This window comes from Ciconia boyciana, chromosome 8 (genome assembly GCF_034638445.1).
Source record: "Ciconia boyciana chromosome 8, ASM3463844v1, whole genome shotgun sequence".
Lineage (NCBI taxonomy): Eukaryota > Metazoa > Chordata > Aves > Ciconiiformes > Ciconiidae > Ciconia > Ciconia boyciana.
In genome coordinates this window covers 7,294,976-7,313,201 of record NC_132941.1, presented here as the reverse complement: position 1 = coordinate 7,313,201, position 18,226 = coordinate 7,294,976, and the positions used below count along the sequence as shown (strand labels likewise).

General features: G+C 45.6%; 1 protein-coding gene across 8 annotated transcripts in view; it reads left to right on the top strand.

Moving 5' to 3' along the window:
• CHD2 (chromodomain helicase DNA binding protein 2) overlaps positions 1–18,226 on the top strand; it is a 72,465-nt gene that overhangs the window by 41,983 nt on the left and 12,256 nt on the right. For 7 of the 8 annotated variants that reach the window (XM_072869550.1, XM_072869548.1, XM_072869552.1 and 4 more), the window contains 21 exons: positions 1,023–1,145; positions 1,477–1,626; positions 2,527–2,660; positions 3,317–3,542; positions 4,287–4,387; positions 5,055–5,099; positions 5,257–5,432; positions 6,111–6,235; positions 6,861–7,077; positions 7,717–7,806; positions 8,653–8,843; positions 9,860–10,048; positions 10,561–10,723; positions 11,111–11,263; positions 11,778–11,849; positions 13,076–13,225; positions 13,851–13,999; positions 14,523–14,619; positions 15,379–15,471; positions 15,943–16,116; positions 17,042–17,217. In XM_072869550.1, the coding sequence (XP_072725651.1) occupies positions 1,023–1,145; positions 1,477–1,626; positions 2,527–2,660; positions 3,317–3,542; positions 4,287–4,387; positions 5,055–5,099; positions 5,257–5,432; positions 6,111–6,235; positions 6,861–7,077; positions 7,717–7,806; positions 8,653–8,843; positions 9,860–10,048; positions 10,561–10,723; positions 11,111–11,263; positions 11,778–11,849; positions 13,076–13,225; positions 13,851–13,999; positions 14,523–14,619; positions 15,379–15,471; positions 15,943–16,116; positions 17,042–17,217 (2,994 nt within the window). Of the gene's footprint in view, positions 1–1,022; positions 1,146–1,476; positions 1,627–2,526; positions 2,661–3,316; positions 3,543–4,286; positions 4,388–5,054; positions 5,100–5,256; positions 5,433–6,110; positions 6,236–6,860; positions 7,078–7,716; positions 7,807–8,652; positions 8,844–9,859; positions 10,049–10,560; positions 10,724–11,110; positions 11,264–11,767; positions 11,850–13,075; positions 13,226–13,850; positions 14,000–14,522; positions 14,620–15,378; positions 15,472–15,942; positions 16,117–17,041; positions 17,218–18,226 lie in introns of those variants that run through there. The other variant, XM_072869555.1, reaches the window with a different exon arrangement.

Sequence of the window (18,226 nt, the reverse complement as noted above, 5' to 3'; positions counted from 1 at the left end):
CCCCTTTTTGATTAATAGAGAATAAAATGCCAAATTATCCTCCTTTATCTTTTATAACCCTCTGCTACAACAAAAGACCTTCCATAAAGGATATTTGGGATGTCTGATCACCATCACTGAGTTCACTTCCAGTCATATTTTACTGCCTTTTTCCATCTAATAAGTACCTTCTTGTTTTTCCAAACACTAAAGTGAACTGAAGGGAACTACAGGCTGCCTGCTGGAGAAAGCTTAAACACAGCCACATGATCCAGCTCTCTTTCTCCTTAAATGTCTCTTAATTTTTCATTCAGCTGTACACACCAGTGCAGAACAGGAGGGAAGGTAATAAAGCGCAGGGAGGACTGCGGTAGTATGGACCTCTCCTGGGCAAGGGGAAGAATCTCTGTGGACTCCCCACATACCCCTTGGAGGGAGGAGAGGCTCCTTCAACGGGCATTTCAGAGCTGCAGCTTTGCTCGGAATTGCCCACGGAGAACCTGCTTCCTTCCACTAATGGTATGGCGTGATTTGGCTTCACACTTGGAAACTTCAATTGCCAGAATTTAGATGGCAGGAGGCTTCTTGCTCCATTTTCTGGGCTACAAGGAGATCATGTAACTGTGCATGTTGTGGCTCGTACTCTGTAAGTGAAAGTGAACACTTCTCTTAAGATTTTTGCAGCTCATTTCAGAAACGCGGAAGTGGAAATGAAAAATAAATAAATTGAAGCACTTGCCCACCCAGTTGTAAGACGTACAGCTCTGCCACAAGCACTGTTGTAGTATGTGTTAAGAGCCACTCTCACTCAAGATATACTGCCCTACATGAACTAAAACCTGACTGAGGCTTCTTCCTAAAAGCAGAGAGAATCATGCCATAAAATCCCCCATGCATTGCACTGAACAACCAAGAGTGCAGTTTTGAACTTTTTCTTGTAATTATGGCCTGCTAGTATTAACCTAGATGACTTGGATGTCTGCTTAGCCAAGTATTTCTGTGGAAATATGATTGCCCTTCATGACCTACATTTCTGACCCTAGAAATAAATGGAAAAGAGAGGTCTCTGGTGAAGAAGAGGATGAAGATGGAGGGGACCAAGGCACCAGTGGAGAGAGTGAGCCTGAACCGAAGAAAGTTAAAGCAAGAAGACCTGCCCAAAGGAGGTGAGGAGTGGTTGGTTCAGTCTCTCTCTTTTTCTGCATATGTCTTTTCTGCCTGTGCTGGGTGGAGAGGTAATCTCTATTTGTCACTAAAGAATTTTTTTTTTCCTGCAATATTACCCTTGTTTACGACCTAGTAAACCTAGGACCTAATTACTCTCTCATCTACCCGTTTCATGCTCCGGTGAGTGATGTAGTGGTTTCCATGGTAGTTAGAGCAGACTAAATCCCTAGGAGTCTAATATTTGAGATTCATGCTTTCTTAAAAACTTACTATAATGGATGTTTACGTAAAACATGCTGTATTATCGCTTTCTATTAATTCTTATTTTAGAACAGTGGCCAAAACCAGTGTTAAAAAGCCTCACAAAACCCAGCGTGGGAAGAAGAGAAAGAAACCGGACTCATCTGAAGATGATGATGACGATGAAGATGATGAGACCCCCAAGAGACAAACTCGACGAAGAGCAGCCAAAAATGTCAGGTATCAAGAAGTGTGGGGGTGCTTGATGATGAGAGCTGGCTGGCTGGGGAAGAGGGAGCAACAGAGGGCCCTGACTCCCTGTGTGATCCTGCAAAGAGACCCGTTGGCCGAGATGTGGTTCTTTTGACAGGTTCATGCTGCGATCATCTGACTTCTCTTTACCTTGTTTTGCCATTTGTAAAGGAGGGAATATTTACCAGTCCCTCTTAGAGAAATGTGGGGAGGTTTGCATAATGTTTCTAAAGCACTCTCAGATGAGATTAAGAATTGCAAGTAATAGATTAAAATGAATAAAATGAGCTGTGCTAGACTGGACCAATTGGCTGAGAGTGGCTGATAGGTAATGCCTTGGGACAGAGCGTTGAGACATGGTGGAGGTAAAGCGTTATCCATCCCCCAAAATACCTTCTCACCTTTTGGCAGTCCTAATAAGGGACTTGCAAAGAGCCACCTGAAGAATATTTTTTGGTGGTTAAATGTTCATCAAAGATGAGAAGTGTAGTTCCTAGGGCAGTGTAGGCACCCATGCAACCTTTCGATGCTCTGCAACCTCCATTGTTAAACATAAAATAATCTTCCACCGGATAGAGGAGACTTTCTCTGTTGATGGTCTTGCTTCTGCTGCAGGGATTGTTCCACCTCCTCGTGAAGCGTCTGGTGTTGGCCATGGTCAGAAAAAGTATATGGACAAGATAGAGTATTAGTCTGATAAAGTGTAGCTATCTGAGCGTCTCAGGGAAAAATACTGAATGGCTAACTTAAGGAACGCATGTGCCGAACATGCACTGAACCCCAGGATAAATGCTGGAGAAGGCTTGCCTCCAGTCCATGCCATTCTGTGTGTTTCTAGACTGGGCAGAGTCAAGGGCTTTTTATCAGTTTGGTTTTGGTCTTGTTCAGTTACAAAGAAGATGATGATTTTGAGACGGATTCTGATGACCTGATAGAGATGACTGGGGAGGGAGCTGATGAACAACAAGACAACAGTGAAACTATTGAGAAAGTCTTGGACATCAGGCTTGGAAAAAAAGGAGGTGCGTAGTTCTGGAAAAAGCCTTTATTTCTGATGTCAATCATGTGCACTCACAATTTCTCTTGAGCTGGTGCAATGCTTTTGCAACTTCAGAGTGGAACCAAGGGTTGTTTCAGTGCTCTTCACCCTTTCCTCTATGGCTCCTATTTATGTCTTCTAGCAGCTTTTGTAAAATCTAGTATTGAAAAACCTAAAATGTCAAGTTTATGTGCTTGGCAGCTTTCATTTAGCGTGCACGCATTTTAAAGACGCATTCATTGTTCTGCAATTCTTGCTTTTCTCTTCTTTGAAATAGAAAATAGATCTTCCAGTAGAGTCAGTTTTCATAGCTCTATTGACAAAGCCATAATGAAAATAAAGCCGATGTTTTGTTCTCATAGCCTTACAAAAGTGTTTTTGTAAAACTGAATGGTCGTGAACATTTTCAAGAGACCTTTGAATTATACTTCAAAGAAAAAGCATTTATGACAGAGAGATTTAAAAAGATTCTGTTGTATGGAAAACTTTTGTGTGCCTGTCTATTGGGTTGCAGAATCTGTAGGATATTCTTTGTGCTGTCACAAAAGATGTATTAGAAAAATAACTTTCTGCTCTAATGCAGTTCATGTCCAGTGCTTGATAACAAAGGTACCGACTGCAGCCTGATTTCTTTTGCAGCCACTGGTGCTTCCACCACAGTGTATGCAACTGAAGCCAATGGCAACCCAAGCGCTGACTTTGATCCTGAAAAGGATGAGGGAGAAGTTCAGTACCTGATCAAATGGAAAGGCTGGTCATACATCCATAGCACATGGGAGAGTGAAGAGTCCCTGCAGCAGCAGAAAGTGAAGGGCCTGAAAAAGCTAGAAAACTTCAAGAAAAAAGAGGAGGAGATCAAGCAATGGTATGCTTTACTTCAACCAGGGATCTGGCCTTGGGCAAATCTTTTTTAGCCAGAGGTTTGCAGAGTCATGACTAAAAACATTTGATTTCTACTTGCAAAACATGTTTCGTCCAAAGCAATTCTTTTCGGTGCACAATACTCATGTCTGTCTCTGCCTACTGATGAACATCCCCCCTCACAGAATGATGTCTGTGGCCATGGTGTTGAAAGAGAGAGGAAGAGGCATAAAATCCACAATACTGCCACTTCCCAGGCGTAAGAATTGGGGCAGCTGACAACAAATAAATGGTGCACAGATTCACCTGGCCCAGGAGGTGACGTGAGGGCTTGCAGCCTTATTAACCCTTGTTAATTATGGGCTTGTCTGTATGCAAGTTTTTGCATCAGTTTATGTCTGACCTCCCCAGGAACTATAAGGGGATCTATGGTGTGTTTCCAAAGTGATAAAGCTGGAATAGCAGCTTCCATCTCTGTTTGATTCTGCTTTTGAGACTGATTCTTGCAGCAGAGTAAGGTGTCATTTAACAGGGAGACAGTATGAACTTCTATGACATTTGCTTCTCAGTAATGATTTGTAATTAGAGGAAGCTTTAAGAAACATGCCATATAAAGCAGTAGTCTGCTTCAGTGACTTGTCTGAATGACAGAACCATATAGGAAAGCAGAATTTCTGTATGTGGCCTCCCTGAGCATTATGACAGAAGCATTATAGTGGGTTTTTGTTTTGGATTTTTTTGCATCTAGGCTGGGCAAGGTATCACCTGAAGATGTAGAATATTTCAACTGCCAACAAGAGCTAGCTTCAGAGCTGAACAAACAGTATCAAATAGTGGAGAGAGTAATTGGTAAGTGAACCCAACACTTTTGTAAAGGGGTGAAGTAAGATGTGGGAACTTTAATGTCTAGCAACAGCAGAACAAGTGTACGGCTCTCTCTTCTTCCCTGTCCTCCAGCATCTCTGGAGAAAAAATCTGATGTTAAGTGTATTTCAGTGTGTGAAATTCAGGGATTTGAACAGTAGAAGTCCAGGTTTACAGATTTGTATTTCCAAGCAATACAAATCAGTCACTCTCCTTGCCTGGAGTATGGGATGATACAGTAGTTTCCAAGGGGATGTTGAAGTTGCTGCTGCTGAAGTTCTTTGACTTCAGCCCTTTGGATGCAAGGTGTTTGCACCCAAAGCAGCAGTACAGGCCTGGCTTTTGTGAGGACCACTTTCTGTGACGTGGTTGAGGATGTGGTTAGGCTTCAAGGCAGCTCAGGGGTTAGATTTTCATGATTACTTATTGAAAATAAAAACAGGACTACTGAGCAATTCAGTGATATCACAGTAATGTCAGTCAGAGGTGCCAGCATCCAGTTGCTTTGGGAATTGGCCTGGAGAGCTGTTTAACCTATTTCCAGTACAATTCCTATGAAAACGCATGGGGTGTGTGGCAGTGACTGCCTGCCCTGCTCCCTCTGCTGGCTGCCAGCACTCCAAACCCTTCCTTCCCTTCTGTCTCCAAACAGCTGTGAAGACCAGCAAGTCTGCAACGGGACATTCAGATTTCCCAGGTAAAGGGGCATTTTTTGGTTCCTCAAAACTTCTCCTACTAGCCGAGACCTGTCTTGTGGTTGTACGGGTGGTTCAGACTGCCCCTGTGAACCACGCTTGTGGTTCAGCCACAGAACCACAGTTGCTGAGGTTTGGGTTTTTTTGCATATTTTGCAGCAAACAGTCGCAAAACGTCCTCGAATGACCCCGAGTACCTGTGTAAGTGGATGGGCCTGCCGTATGCTGAGTGCAGCTGGGAAGACGAGGCTCTGATAAGCAAGAAATTTCAGCACTGCATCGACAGCTTCAACAATCGTAACAACTCCAAAACGATTCCTACCCGGGACTGCAAGGTTTGCTTGCTTCTGTTCTCTCCTGTTGCTGGGTTTCTCCAGGCTGGGTGATGACACAAGCAGTGGGAATGTGAAGTTTTGTCAGGATAAATGTCAGAGAACATTTTCCCATCCTCCCACCAGTGCTTGAATGGTGGTTTGCTGTTCTTGTATTGTACTTTAGGCAGAGATGTGAACCCCCTTTTGGTTTCATCTGCTCTGTGCACAGTGAGAACGTTATGTCCCCCTGGGGAGTGGGAGGCTCAATTAATCCTTGCAAAGTGCTTCCTCCTCAGAAGGAGCTGCTGCAGAAATGCAAAGTTTTAATATCAGTTGGATGAAAAAACAGCACACCTGGGAAAAGAGAAAACCTGCAAGATGCTGACATAGTGGAGGAGAGGGACAGAGATAATGGGAGAAAAAACAAGAGGACAAAAAAGAAAGTGGAGCTTGTTCCATCTAGTGTGCGTTACGTACAGCTTACTGCTCTCCTGGGGAGACTCACAGCCCTGGTCATCAGAACCAGAGGACAGGAGGCAAAACGTAACGCTGCGGAGTGGTTTTCTGAACTGCAGACATAAGCGCTGGCTAGGAAAATGTGGACGGACTTTAAGCAATAAACAGATATACGTTCATTGCTGAATTTTCAATCTTACTTTGTCTTTTTCTTCAGTAGGCTTACAGCATCTTCTTTTCCAGGTATTGAAGCAGAGACCGAGGTTCGTTGCCTTGAAGAAACAGCCTTCTTACATCGGCGGTGAGAACCTGGAGCTGCGAGATTACCAGCTGGAGGGCCTCAACTGGCTCGCTCACTCGTGGTGCAAGTACGTACAGATGCTATGTGACGTTCGTTTTGTCTCCTGATTTTTGTCCCAGTAGGATCTGGTCCTCTTGTTTTCAAGTGGACCCATCGTACTTCTGCAGCTTGAAAGATTTCAAATGTTATCACGCCCAGCTGCATTGCAGACACCGCAAGCAGGAACTATCTAGAGCATGAACTTAAGAAACCTTGTGCAAAAACAAAAAGCGTTTTCCCTGTCTGGGCCTGTTCACATGCTGGACTTGGCTACTGTGTGAGCCTAGTGCATATCAGCCCTAATTTTCCATTGCCCTAACTGAAAAAAAGGTTTCTGGCTCGGCATGCTTACACACTTGTTGAAGTCTTTGAGAAATGTCCTTCTAAAATTAGGCCACTGACTCCCCTCTCCCTTTGCCTTTGTCCTTGCTTGCCAGTTTGGAGTGATCATAGTCTGTTCCTTTTTGCACCTTACTGTGCCACGTACAGTCTGGATGTCCCTGGGGTCCACTTGGAAGTGTTCAGATAAATGTTTTTGCACTACTCCCTTTCTGTCCCTGTCATGGATTGCTATTCATGCTGGTGCACGGTAAATTAGTAGGGGCGGAAACACGCACTCAGACAGGATTTATGTTTGTTCTCTTCCTTTTCAGGAACAACAGCGTGATCCTGGCTGATGAAATGGGCCTGGGCAAGACGATTCAGACAATATCATTCCTGTCGTACCTCTTCCATCAGCACCAGCTGTATGGCCCCTTCCTGGTGGTGGTGCCCTTGTCCACTCTCACCTCATGGCAGAGAGAGTTTGAAGTGTGGGCACCCGAGATAAATGTGGTGGTTTACATCGGAGACCTCATGAGCAGGAACATGGTGTGTAATCAGAAAGCAGGGGCTGTGGGGGTGGGTAGAAACGCTGGGTGCAAAGCAGCAGCTTCTGCGTAACGTATGTGACACGCATTCTGCTGGAGAGGCTGACAGATAGTACTGGCAGTACTGGAGGCAGCTAGAGCTGGTGTGGCTGAGCACTTGGGTATAATTCCCTGCTGCAGGGACTTTTCTACCTTATTTCCATTCTTAGAGTGACCACAGGAGTACTGGCTTCCCTCAGAGGGTCTGGAAACCACTCCTGCACTAGGCTGCAGTAAGGAGCATAGTAGTGTAAAAGTGTTTGCCTCCTATTTTCTGAATTATTCAGGCAACGAAGCACACGAATGTTGTGAGTCTAGTGGTGTCAATAGTGAGATTATGCATTCATTTGGCAGATGAGGGGTAATGTCACAACAGCAAGTTGTTTTGACCTTGTTTTGTTACCTGTGCAAGGGCAGTTGAACCACGCGTGCACTAAAACAAGCTGCTCCTTGGGTACCTTGAGCTCATCAAATGGCGCCTTGAACAACAGGAGCTTTGGACTTGGTTGGAGTCTCTAGCTATAGCTACACTAAAATAACAATTGTTAACTCTTTCCTTTTGATAACATTGGTTGAAGTTAACATTTGTCTCCTCTCACAGATACGTGAATATGAGTGGATCCACTCTCAGTCTAAAAGGTTGAAATTCAATGCACTTATCACAACATACGAGATCCTCCTCAAGGATAAGGTGGGTAATGGTCCAAGGATTTTTTTATTTAGACTTTCGCTTGCAGAGGGGGAAGCCAGCCCCCAACTAGTGGGCTTCACGTCTTTCCTTTGTGGTGATGGAGAATGTATAGCTACTATTTGCTTTTGCTTGCCAGTAATGCACAGGGAATGTGGGACACCCATTGCAGTGTCTTCATTCTTGTGCTGTGGCGGTTGTATTATTCTTTACACTTGTAAGACACCAGGCAGGGTGGTAGCTGGATTTTGCCTGGTTTAATTTAGGCTAGTTAAGAGGACAAAACATTACACTGAACCACTGGCCACAGTGTTAACAATATCTGCATTTTTACACTTGGGAGAAATCTGTCTGCTTAGGAAATGCTCATCAGCCCTGTTAGTCCATCACTGAGTCCTAGTGGAAAACAAGAAGCTTAATACTAATTAAAAAAAAAATAAAAATCAAAACTCTCAGGTTACCTTAACTTTATATAAGCTTGTTTGTCTGCTCTCCTGCTGCTGCTCCGGTGGGGCTAGTGCTACAGCAGGGCCCCAGGGGCATGGAGAAAGGGAGGAGTTAGGGGGTTGGGGGAGGAATCTGCTTTCTGGGTAAAGCAAAGGTGGATTAAAATAGGTATACTTGCTGAAAGACTATTCAGATATGGCAGGAGTGCTATACAGCATGGCTAATTTTCACCTTTCCTTTCCGGGAAGGGAAGACTAGTCTAGGGCTGGGGCAGGGTACCCTGGAAAGCACACGCTGCAATGCTTTCTGGCCGTGGAGGGAGAGGCATGTGCAAGGTGGTGGGGCTTGTCTGACCCAGTGTCTCCTTGGGGCCTGTTTTTTTTTTTACTTCTTTTCCTCCAGGCTGTTTTGGGAAGTATTAACTGGGCCTTTCTAGGCGTGGATGAAGCCCATCGGTTGAAAAATGATGACTCTTTGCTGTACAAAACGTTGATTGACTTCAAGTCCAACCATAGGCTGCTGATCACTGGCACCCCGCTTCAAAATTCACTCAAAGAGCTCTGGTCCCTGCTGCATTTCATCATGCCAGAGAAGTAAGACTCCTTTTGGTCCTTCAAAAAATACCTCTGTGTCCATTCTTGTCTATTAAATAGACTCAAGGGAGTGCAGAATGGCAGAAATCCCTGAATTAAATTCAGTGGAGTTAGAGCAATGAAAGGGGAATAAACATTGGTGGGGAAAATCAGAGGTTAAATGCCTAACACGAGGATTATTTCTGGCAGCAAATTGAATGGGGAAACCTAATACATGTCTTTCAAATCTGTCTGCTGTCTTAGAGCCATCTCTAAAAACTAAACTTGTTTTAAGCAATCATCTCAACCATTTCTGAGGTTTCCAGTACATTGCGGTTCAGCCACCCTCGCCAACCATTTTATGTCAGTCTCTAGGAGTATTGCTCAAGGACGATGCTGTCTAGCCGATTGTTCGCGTGTCTGCGTTATAACAAATGCTTTGTTTTCTTTAAAACAAAATGGGCTAAGACAAGCAAGCCCCAAAACTCACCAAAATTATGTTTGACTGCAAAAAGAGCTGTCCCCCAAATTATTTTTGCTGGATCACAGAAAGAGTGAAGGAAAGATTTGAGGTCTCCCAAGCTGGAGGAGGAGAACAGATCTCTGCATTTCAAAGGAGCTGTTGGAGGAAGCCGCAATCCAAAAAAGCCTTCAGAGCAGTGTAAAACATAGTCCAGTTGTCAAAGCCCTGCCTAGGGGAGGGCACTGTGGAAAGTTCAGGAACTGCTGCCAGGTAAATGCCAGCAGGAGACAGCAGAGCAGAATACTAGAAAACCTGGGATTTTGGGTCCTGGGAGTCAGTGTGGAGCTCAAAGATAAGATGTTAGGGAGGCACCTAAGCCTAGAGAGCTTCTAGCTTTACCAACAGTCTGTTTAGTTAGCCAGAGCAGTGGGAACCTTTTATCTTCCACTGTATCTCCATCAAATTCATGATCTCCTGTCTTCTTGTGCAACAGGAGCATAGCCAGTAGATGATGTTTGGTGCAATAAGACAAGAGGTATTCTGACCCCTCTCTGCTCCTCGTTTCTGTTGCTAGATTTGAGTTCTGGGAGGATTTTGAAGAGGATCATGGAAAAGGTAGAGAGAATGGCTACCAGAGCCTTCACAAAGTCCTGGAGCCATTTCTCCTACGCAGAGTGAAGAAAGATGTGGAGAAATCTTTGCCAGCCAAAGTGGAGCAGATCCTCCGTGTGGAAATGTCTGCTTTGCAGAAACAGTATTACAAGTGAGTCATTTATTAAGTTACTGGGAGTGCCAGTAGAAATGGGCACATCTTTCTGTGTGCCTTGGGAATATATTTCAGTATACTTTGTCCTTCAGAATGCCATGTGACAGCCATCACCTGTAGTAGCAGGGGCTTCACGCTAGGAATCTGAGGTAGGGTCCTGTGGTATTTTTTCCTCTTTAGTAGTCTGGAGATGCTTTTTTAGTGTGATACAGTTCAGGTGGCCAGTTTCACGGGACAGGGGCAATGTTGTTTTTTTGGGGGGGAATAAAGCACCCCACAAAATTGTGGTGCTGTTTAATGTTAAACTGTAATAATATCAAGAGGAAAGTAAGATCAGGGTTTCTAGTGAGGAAACAGCACTATCCTGTAGAAGAAGTGAAGAGAGATGGAGGGAGGGGAGTAGACTGATGCCTGAACAAGATGTCCCTGAAAGTTTTATTCCTCCCAGGCTCTAGCATGCCCAGTCTGCACTGTGAAATGATCTGGACTTTTTGTTTTCCTGCCTGCAGGTGGATTTTGACAAGAAACTACAAAGCTCTTTCAAAGGGAACAAGGGGGAGCACATCTGGTTTCCTGAACATTGTGATGGAGTTGAAAAAGTGCTGCAACCACTGCTACCTTATCAAACCTCCTGAGGAAAACGAGAGAGAGAATGGCCTTGAGACACTGCAGGTGGGCAGTGTCTTTGGTTACCATTGTTTTTCCTTAACTTTCCCCTTTCTTTTGTCCTTCCACCAAGATGAGATCTGGTGAATCGTTAGCTTCTGGTGCTTCTCCATTAGAAATAGTCCTCACAGCTGAGCCACTGCATCTCCTGCTCTCCCCTTCCACTGCAGGCAAAGTTTTGTGGCCATCTAGAGTGGGAGGTGCATGCAATATAAGATCTGTCTTGGATGATTCATTTTGTGTGCGGCCTCTGCTCTGTAAATCCAGATGATTTGATTAGAGATGTATGGGAGAAGCATGACCCCAAAAGAACCTGATCTTTGCATGTCTCTGTGTAGTGTAAATAAGGGTAAGGTTGCAAAGCATCAGCTGGAATTACGGTTACTTCTTCAGTCTCTGATCAGGAGCAGTGGAAAGCTAATTCTCTTGGACAAGCTGCTGACCAGGCTGCGGGAAAGAGGCAACAGAGTGCTGATCTTCTCCCAGATGGTGAGGATGCTGGACATCTTGGCAGAGTACCTGACTATCAAACACTACCCTTTTCAGGTGAGAAACATCAGCATGGAAAACAGTGGAGTTCACTTGAAAATTCAAGAAAATGCAGAGGGAGCCTAGGCAATGGGAGTCCCTGAGTTTCCCAGAGGTTGGTGGCTGGGATTACAGGTTGCACTTACTGAAATACACTGGAAGGAACTGGGAAGTCCCTTCATTTCAGTGCGGCCCCATCTCTGCAAAATGCCTCCTCCGATAGCCCCTGCTTTGGCCTTCGTCCTGTGATAAATCCCGAGGAGAGGATAGCAAATGCAGAGACCCTGGCTGGGAGCCTGTAACGGGAGCTGCAGTGTCACCCGCTGTGTGACTAGTGCCTGAGCATACCCCCCCTCCTGCCCTTGCGACACAGCGGGCTAAGGCAGTGCAGTTATTTTTAATTGGCAGTTATTTTTAATGATTAAATGCTGCAGGCAGGGAAGGGGGCTGTAGGGCTCCCAGAACTTGGGTGCAGCAGTTCTTCAGGGCTCCTTTACCGTCTTTCTTTTATCATTATTATTGATTTTTCCAGCGCTTGGACGGCTCAATCAAAGGGGAGATCCGAAAGCAGGCGCTGGATCACTTCAACGCTGACGGCTCTGAGGTACCGCAGCTGGGGCTGTCCTGCCTCAGGAGGGTCCGGGTGGGCTGCCCGAGCAGCGGGCGTTATGGCTGAGCCACAGGCTGTGACTGCCAAGAGGGGATTGGTTCAGTTCGCTTCTTTTTACAGCACTCCAGATACTTTAAAAGACATATATAAAGACAGATATAGCACGTTTTGCAACTAGCCATATTGCTTATTTTAAATCTCCCACACCCAAAGAAAAAGGCTGCACATCACATTTCCAGAAAGTCCCGAAGAGGCTGGGAAGAGGCAGAATTTAGCAATTCTTTCCCCGTGGTCTGCGGAATGAGACGGTTGCTAAATGATTCCTCCAGTCTGAAACTGGTTTTGGATATGAAATGGCAAAGCAAAAAGGGGGATTTTAAGTGTCAGCAGGCAGCGGAGTGTGGTGTTGGAGGTGAAAGTCTCCAGCGTAATAGGAGAGGGCACCTCAAGCCTCTCATCTGGGCTTGCTGACTCACAGTGACTGGTGCAAGGCACTTGTTTTCTGCCACAGTCAGCGCAGCCGTGAGAAATACCTTTCCTCGCTGCAGAAGCCTGGACTGGAGGGTGATTCTTGGCTGACACAGGAGAGACAGCTAGGTGCTTCGTGGTCGTGGGAAAGTTAACAAATAAAAGTGAGAAGGAGACAGCAGTGCGGGTGGGAAAGGAGCAGGAATGCCCACGGAAGCTGCCCTTTTCCCTCCCTTGGGGGCATCCATGGGGGCTCAGGCATCCTGGCTGTAACCTGGCATCCTGTGCCCTTGGGCAGTGACTCAAACAGTTTGTGTTAGCTGCTGATCTCACCCCCAGCAGGCTTCAGGCAACAAAAATCACGTGTTTGCCTGCTGCCTTTGTAGGAGTCTGGTGGGCAGCGTGGTCCAACCTTCAACAGTGACTCCAAGGTGCCCTTGCCCTGAGCTGCTTGCGTTGCTCTCCCATAACGATGCATGCTGGGCCCTTCCTGGAGCAGCACACCTTTCCCCCCTGCCAGCACCGCCTCACCTTGTGCCTCAGCTTAAAGACCAGTGGTACTTAGCCTGCGTGAGGAGGGTGTGTGGGAAGGAAATCCTTTTTCTGCTGTCTTGAGAAGCATGAGTGCATCAGAGCCCTCCCTCCGTTTCCTTGCATAGCTTTGAAGTCATCGTTGCTGTTTTATGCCACAGTTACAGGCTGGCTAACTCATGGATGCCTTTTTTTTGTTTGTTTTTTTCCTTCCCCCCCAGGACTTCTGTTTCTTGTTGTCAACGCGAGCTGGAGGGCTGGGAATTAATTTGGCCTCTGCTGATACTGTTGTTATCTTTGACTCGGACTGGAACCCCCAAAATGATCTTCAGGCTCAGGCTCGGGCTCACCGGATTGGGCAAAAGAAGCAGGTCAGAAGAGTTACCTGGGTTGTTTTCTCTGTGGCTTCAGTGTGTGCATCTAAATGGGCTCCCACCTCACCAGAGCTTCTGAAAACATGGTCTTTTTGCCCCCAGTCCTGACTCCAGAGAGTGCTGCCAACTCAAGGGAAGCTCATTTAAAAGCCAGGAAACAAAAAATCAGCTCAAATTTGCCAGATGCCAAGTCTTTCTGTTGGTTTTGGATTCTGGCATGTTTCAAAACCAAGAACCCAACCCATGGCATCGCACTTCTCAGCCTAGTGGACTCTGTTCTTTCTTGCCCTGAAAAACTTGGAAAGTAGAACATCCACCTTTACTAGGGTTTTATTAGATATGTGAAAAGTTTGATGCTAGTTTGGATTTAGAGTGATTGTTTCAGAAGATTTTTACTCTGTGCTTAGTCACACTGCAGGATCTGTGCTAACCAGCCTGATTTTAGCTGATGCCCCGAAATATAAAAAGTATGTGATGGTTTTTATTGTAAAAAGACACATCTGTGCATGAAGGGACCATGTCAGCAGACTGGTCTTGTGCAAAACCACTGAGGGATGCATCGCTGCATCAGCAGAGCATGTTCAGGTCCAGGAAATAGCTCTGTTCTTTTCTTGCCCTTCAGGTAAATATATACCGCCTGGTCACAAAGGGTACAGTAGAGGAGGAGATCATTGAGAGGGCCAAGAAGAAAATGGTTCTGGATCATTTGGTGATCCAGCGTATGGACACCACTGGCCGGACTGTTCTGGACAACAACTCTGGGCGATCCAAGTAAGTGATTGTGTCAGGAGGCAGAGATGTCTGGTACAGCATGTGGCACAACCAGCTTCACCGGCCGGTATCTCACAATATTTGTTTGATAGGGTACAGGGCAGAAGGCTAATAAATAATGGGAGCATCCACTGATTGGGGTCATGCAACCATTAATTTGGATATAGAGGATAAAAATTATCAGAAATCGGAAACTAGTTTTAATGCATTACCTGTTTTTCCTTCTGTATTCCTCCCAGAGATCATCCTGGTCTGAGGAAACCTGGTGGTGGAAGAGCTGCAGTTTGGCAGCGACCTCAGACTCTCCCCATTTCCCCCCAGTAGATGGAGGTTGTTCCCTTTACAGTAGTTGTCTGTGCTAGAGCGGGAAAGAGATGAGGAACTGAATAAAAAGGCTTTTTATAGTGCTGGGTAGAAAACTTACTTCTTGCTCTAATTAGGAAAAACTTTGGTATGGTTTTGCGCTGTAGCAGGGCTGACTTAACGGCTCAAAACACATTTTCCTTCTCGTTTGTTCTTGCAGCTCAAATCCTTTCAATAAAGAGGAGCTGACAGCTATTCTGAAGTTTGGAGCTGAAGATCTCTTCAAGGAGCTTGAAGGGGAAGAATCAGAGCCTCAGGTAGCTTGAAATTGAAATCACATAGCTGTTTGCAGTCCTCTGAATGTCTGCATGGGGGATCGTGTGTATTTGCTCCCTCTTTGTACTTGCCCTGTGCATGAGAGCAGGTTGGTGAGTAGGGCATGTGTGAGTCCAGAGAAGCTGAAAGAAGAGAGCTCTGGGGTTGGGGGATCAGGGGTTGAGAAGAGCCTTGTTGGTGGTGTTTAAATAGTAATGGTCACCAAGAGAGTCCCTTGGCTCCCAAGGATTCATTAGCTAGTTATAGCACAGCATGCTGAAAGCTCCTGTCCCTGCCTCCTCTGAGCACCTCTTCAGCATCCTTTTTTGGTTGTTCTCATAGAGAGGCAGGAGTCAGCACAGCGAAGTCGAATAGGTCGCTCTGTCCTGCCTCAGCACAGCATTGCTTGACAGTTTCGTATTGAGTGCTTTGACCAGTTCTCTTAATGGCCGCAGTAGCACAGCTTCCCCCAAGGGAAACAGTCCCTAGTTAATACATCTCACTGTCTGGAGATTTTCCCTGCTGCTCAGCCTTGATGTTCCTTTGCTTCTGTCCTATCACCCTTACTTCTACTCTTTTGTACCACTTGAGATAGTTCATCCCTGCCCTCAGTGATGACACCCTGCAGATATTTGCACTTTATTTAGCTCATATCAGCACATGTGTGTTTAGCTATTGCACCCCACGAGTCTGTTCTCAAAGCCTCTTATTTCCTGCTGTGCTTGGCACCCTCCACCTTTATCACTCTTTCTGACTGGTAGGAGATGGACATTGATGAGATTTTGCGTCTGGCTGAAACACGAGAGAATGAAGTGTCCACCAGTGCCACCGACGAGCTCCTCTCCCAGTTCAAGGTACGGACCCCCAGCCTGTAGTGGGGTGCAGGAATGTGGCTCCCCACATCTTGCCACGGTGGTAAGGTCAGTAACAGACAGGACAGATCAGGCCTGATGAGAGGTGACCTGTACAAAGCAGTTTACTGAGGGGTTGTCTGGGTTTGGTAGCTGGGGAGATATGTAGGTATTAATTTCATTTCAAGTAAGTGGTTTTGAAGGCTGTGAATAAAATGCAGAATTTCCCAAATTTGGAAACAAAACCAATAACTTACAGAGGCTCAGCAGTACGTCTTAAACTGCACGTACTTCCTCAAAAGCTGTTAGCCCAAAGATGTGTCAAGGAATGTAGTGACATAGGGATAAATTATAAATTAGTTATGGAAATGTTGGCAAAATTCCTATAGGGAAGGAGTTGAGGCTTAGCAGACAGCTCTGGGGTATTCCTGCCAGGGGAGGGAATTTCTAAAAGTGTTCCTTTGCTTATAAAAGGTGGCCAACTTTGCAACCATGGAGGAGGAAGAGACAGAGCTGGATGAGCGGTCCCAGAAGGACTGGGATGATATCATTCCAGAGGAGCAGAGGAAAAAGGTGGAGGAGGAAGAAAGGCAGAAAGAATTGGAGGAAATCTACATGCTGCCTCGAATCCGGAGCTCAACTAAAAAGGTATGGCCCATCTCGAGAAGCTGAGAGGCAGGAGGTGAGAGCTGGCAAAGGCAACACTCAAGGGAAGCCTTCTTGCCATCTGAGTGCTTCTTTCCTTCCTCCAAAGTTGGTTAGGAGTAAAGCACAGAGGTAGCACATTGACCTCTTGTTGGCATCATGCGTTGGGCCCATGGTTTGTAATGCAGTGTGAGGGCCCATATTGGATTTGGTACGACTCGTCTTAGCAGACAAAATAAAGAGAACCTGTAGTGGGCACAGGGCAAAATATCCAACTGTATAATGCAGATTTTACTGCAGTTTATGCCGTGTTCTGGCTGTTTCTTTTCCTTGGGCTCTCTAGCTCCCCGGGCTGCTCTTGCCTAAATGTGGCTCTTGCAGGCAAAAGAGATGGTGTCTTCCCAAGTTCTTTTTTAGGTGATGGGATCTACCCCAATCCAACAGAAAGCAGACTGTGCAAGGAAACTCTTCTGGGATATGGGACTTTAAGGGGTTATGAACTGTTCTTTGGGATGAGCTGGGGAAAAACATTAAAGTGAAAACTAGAGAGAAGGATAATTCATATCGGATGATTCCAGATCCATTTCTGAGGAGTCCTGGTTTTCAAAACAGCCTAAGGGAGTGTGGCACAAAACCATGGTAATCAATGTGTTTTAATGTATCTTATACCTTAGTAAATCAAAATGCAACTGTGAAACTGCTGGCTAGAAGGCTCTAAAGGGAGGATGACCACCAGAACCTTAGCTAGCTGGAAACTGCAAGGGCGTGCAGCCTCTCTGGGTTGATTACATGGGCTTCTGCATCTTCAGGAAGAGATGCCAAGGTGTTCTACAGTCTGAACGTGAAATAGTGCCAGTGCATGGGAGGGACAGAAAGGTTGACAGATTAGCAGTTGTTAACTGTACTGCTGTTTTTCTGGTACATACAGGCTCAGACAAATGACAGTGAATCAGATGCAGAAACTAAGAGAAGGCTTCAGAGATCATCTGGATCAGAAAGCGAGACTGATGATACCGATGACGAGAAGAGACCAAAGCGCAGGGGGCGTCCTCGAAGTGTTAGAAAAGATACTGTGGAAGGATTTACTGACGCTGAAATCAGGAGGTCAGTGCTGGGCACAAGAGACAGTTCAGAAAACAAATATAGAAATCCCATGCAGGTGGACAAAATCCCAGATTAATTCAGGAGGTGTTCACCTGTAAGCATGTCAGTGGTTTAGCTGGAGCTGGTTCACTGGGCCAGCTTCTGCACCTTTGTATAATTCAGTTTGCTCCCAGCTGATGACCTTAACATTCAGGTCTGTGCAAAATGGACTGGATTGTCTTTATTCAGGCTGCAGCGAAGCTGGTACCTTCCTAAAATTAATCCGTGTTGTAACTGCCCTTCCTGGGCCAAGTGGATTGAGCTAATTCCGTATTACACGTGAGGTCTTAGGTGCCATGAGATACAGAGCTGGAGAAGCCAAGGACTCTGGCCTTCCTGACATTTTTCTGGCAGTAGTCCTGCTGATTTAAGCTTTAAGTGAAAGGCAAGCTCTGGCAAAATAACCCCATGAGAAGCACTGGTCCCGTTGATCCCAGCGGTTGCGTATCTTCTTCTGCACTGTGTCCGTGAAGGCAGCTGGGGGCTGAATTTCAGAGCATTATTTTCTTCTCATCTCTTCTAATTCTTGAGCCTTTTCCAAAGATCTTTGTCTTAGGGCTCTGCCCAGATGTTTAGCCAAAGATGGAAAAGAGGGGGTTGTGAGTTTTCCTTGACACTCTCTCTGTGTCTGAGTTGACGTATTTTTAAACAGGAGATGGTCAGACTTTTCGGATTGTGGTAGCTGCCCCATATCCAGCCTGAAACCATAAAGAAGGAAAGAGGTGTTGTGATGTGAACTATAGCAGCCGTTTAGGTTATTGTGGTGTAGCAGAAAGAAGCTGAAAGAGCACAAGATGAAAAAAAGAAGGGAAAAAATTAACTCATTTTAAAAATAATGTGTAGTTGAAGCCATTGGGTCTACTCCCAGCACTGTTCAGTTGTAGCAATGGTGTCTGACTCTTGCCCTAAAGTTGTGTGTTAGCCATGGCAGTGATTTTCACAGTAAAAATAAGACATAAAAATAAATAGC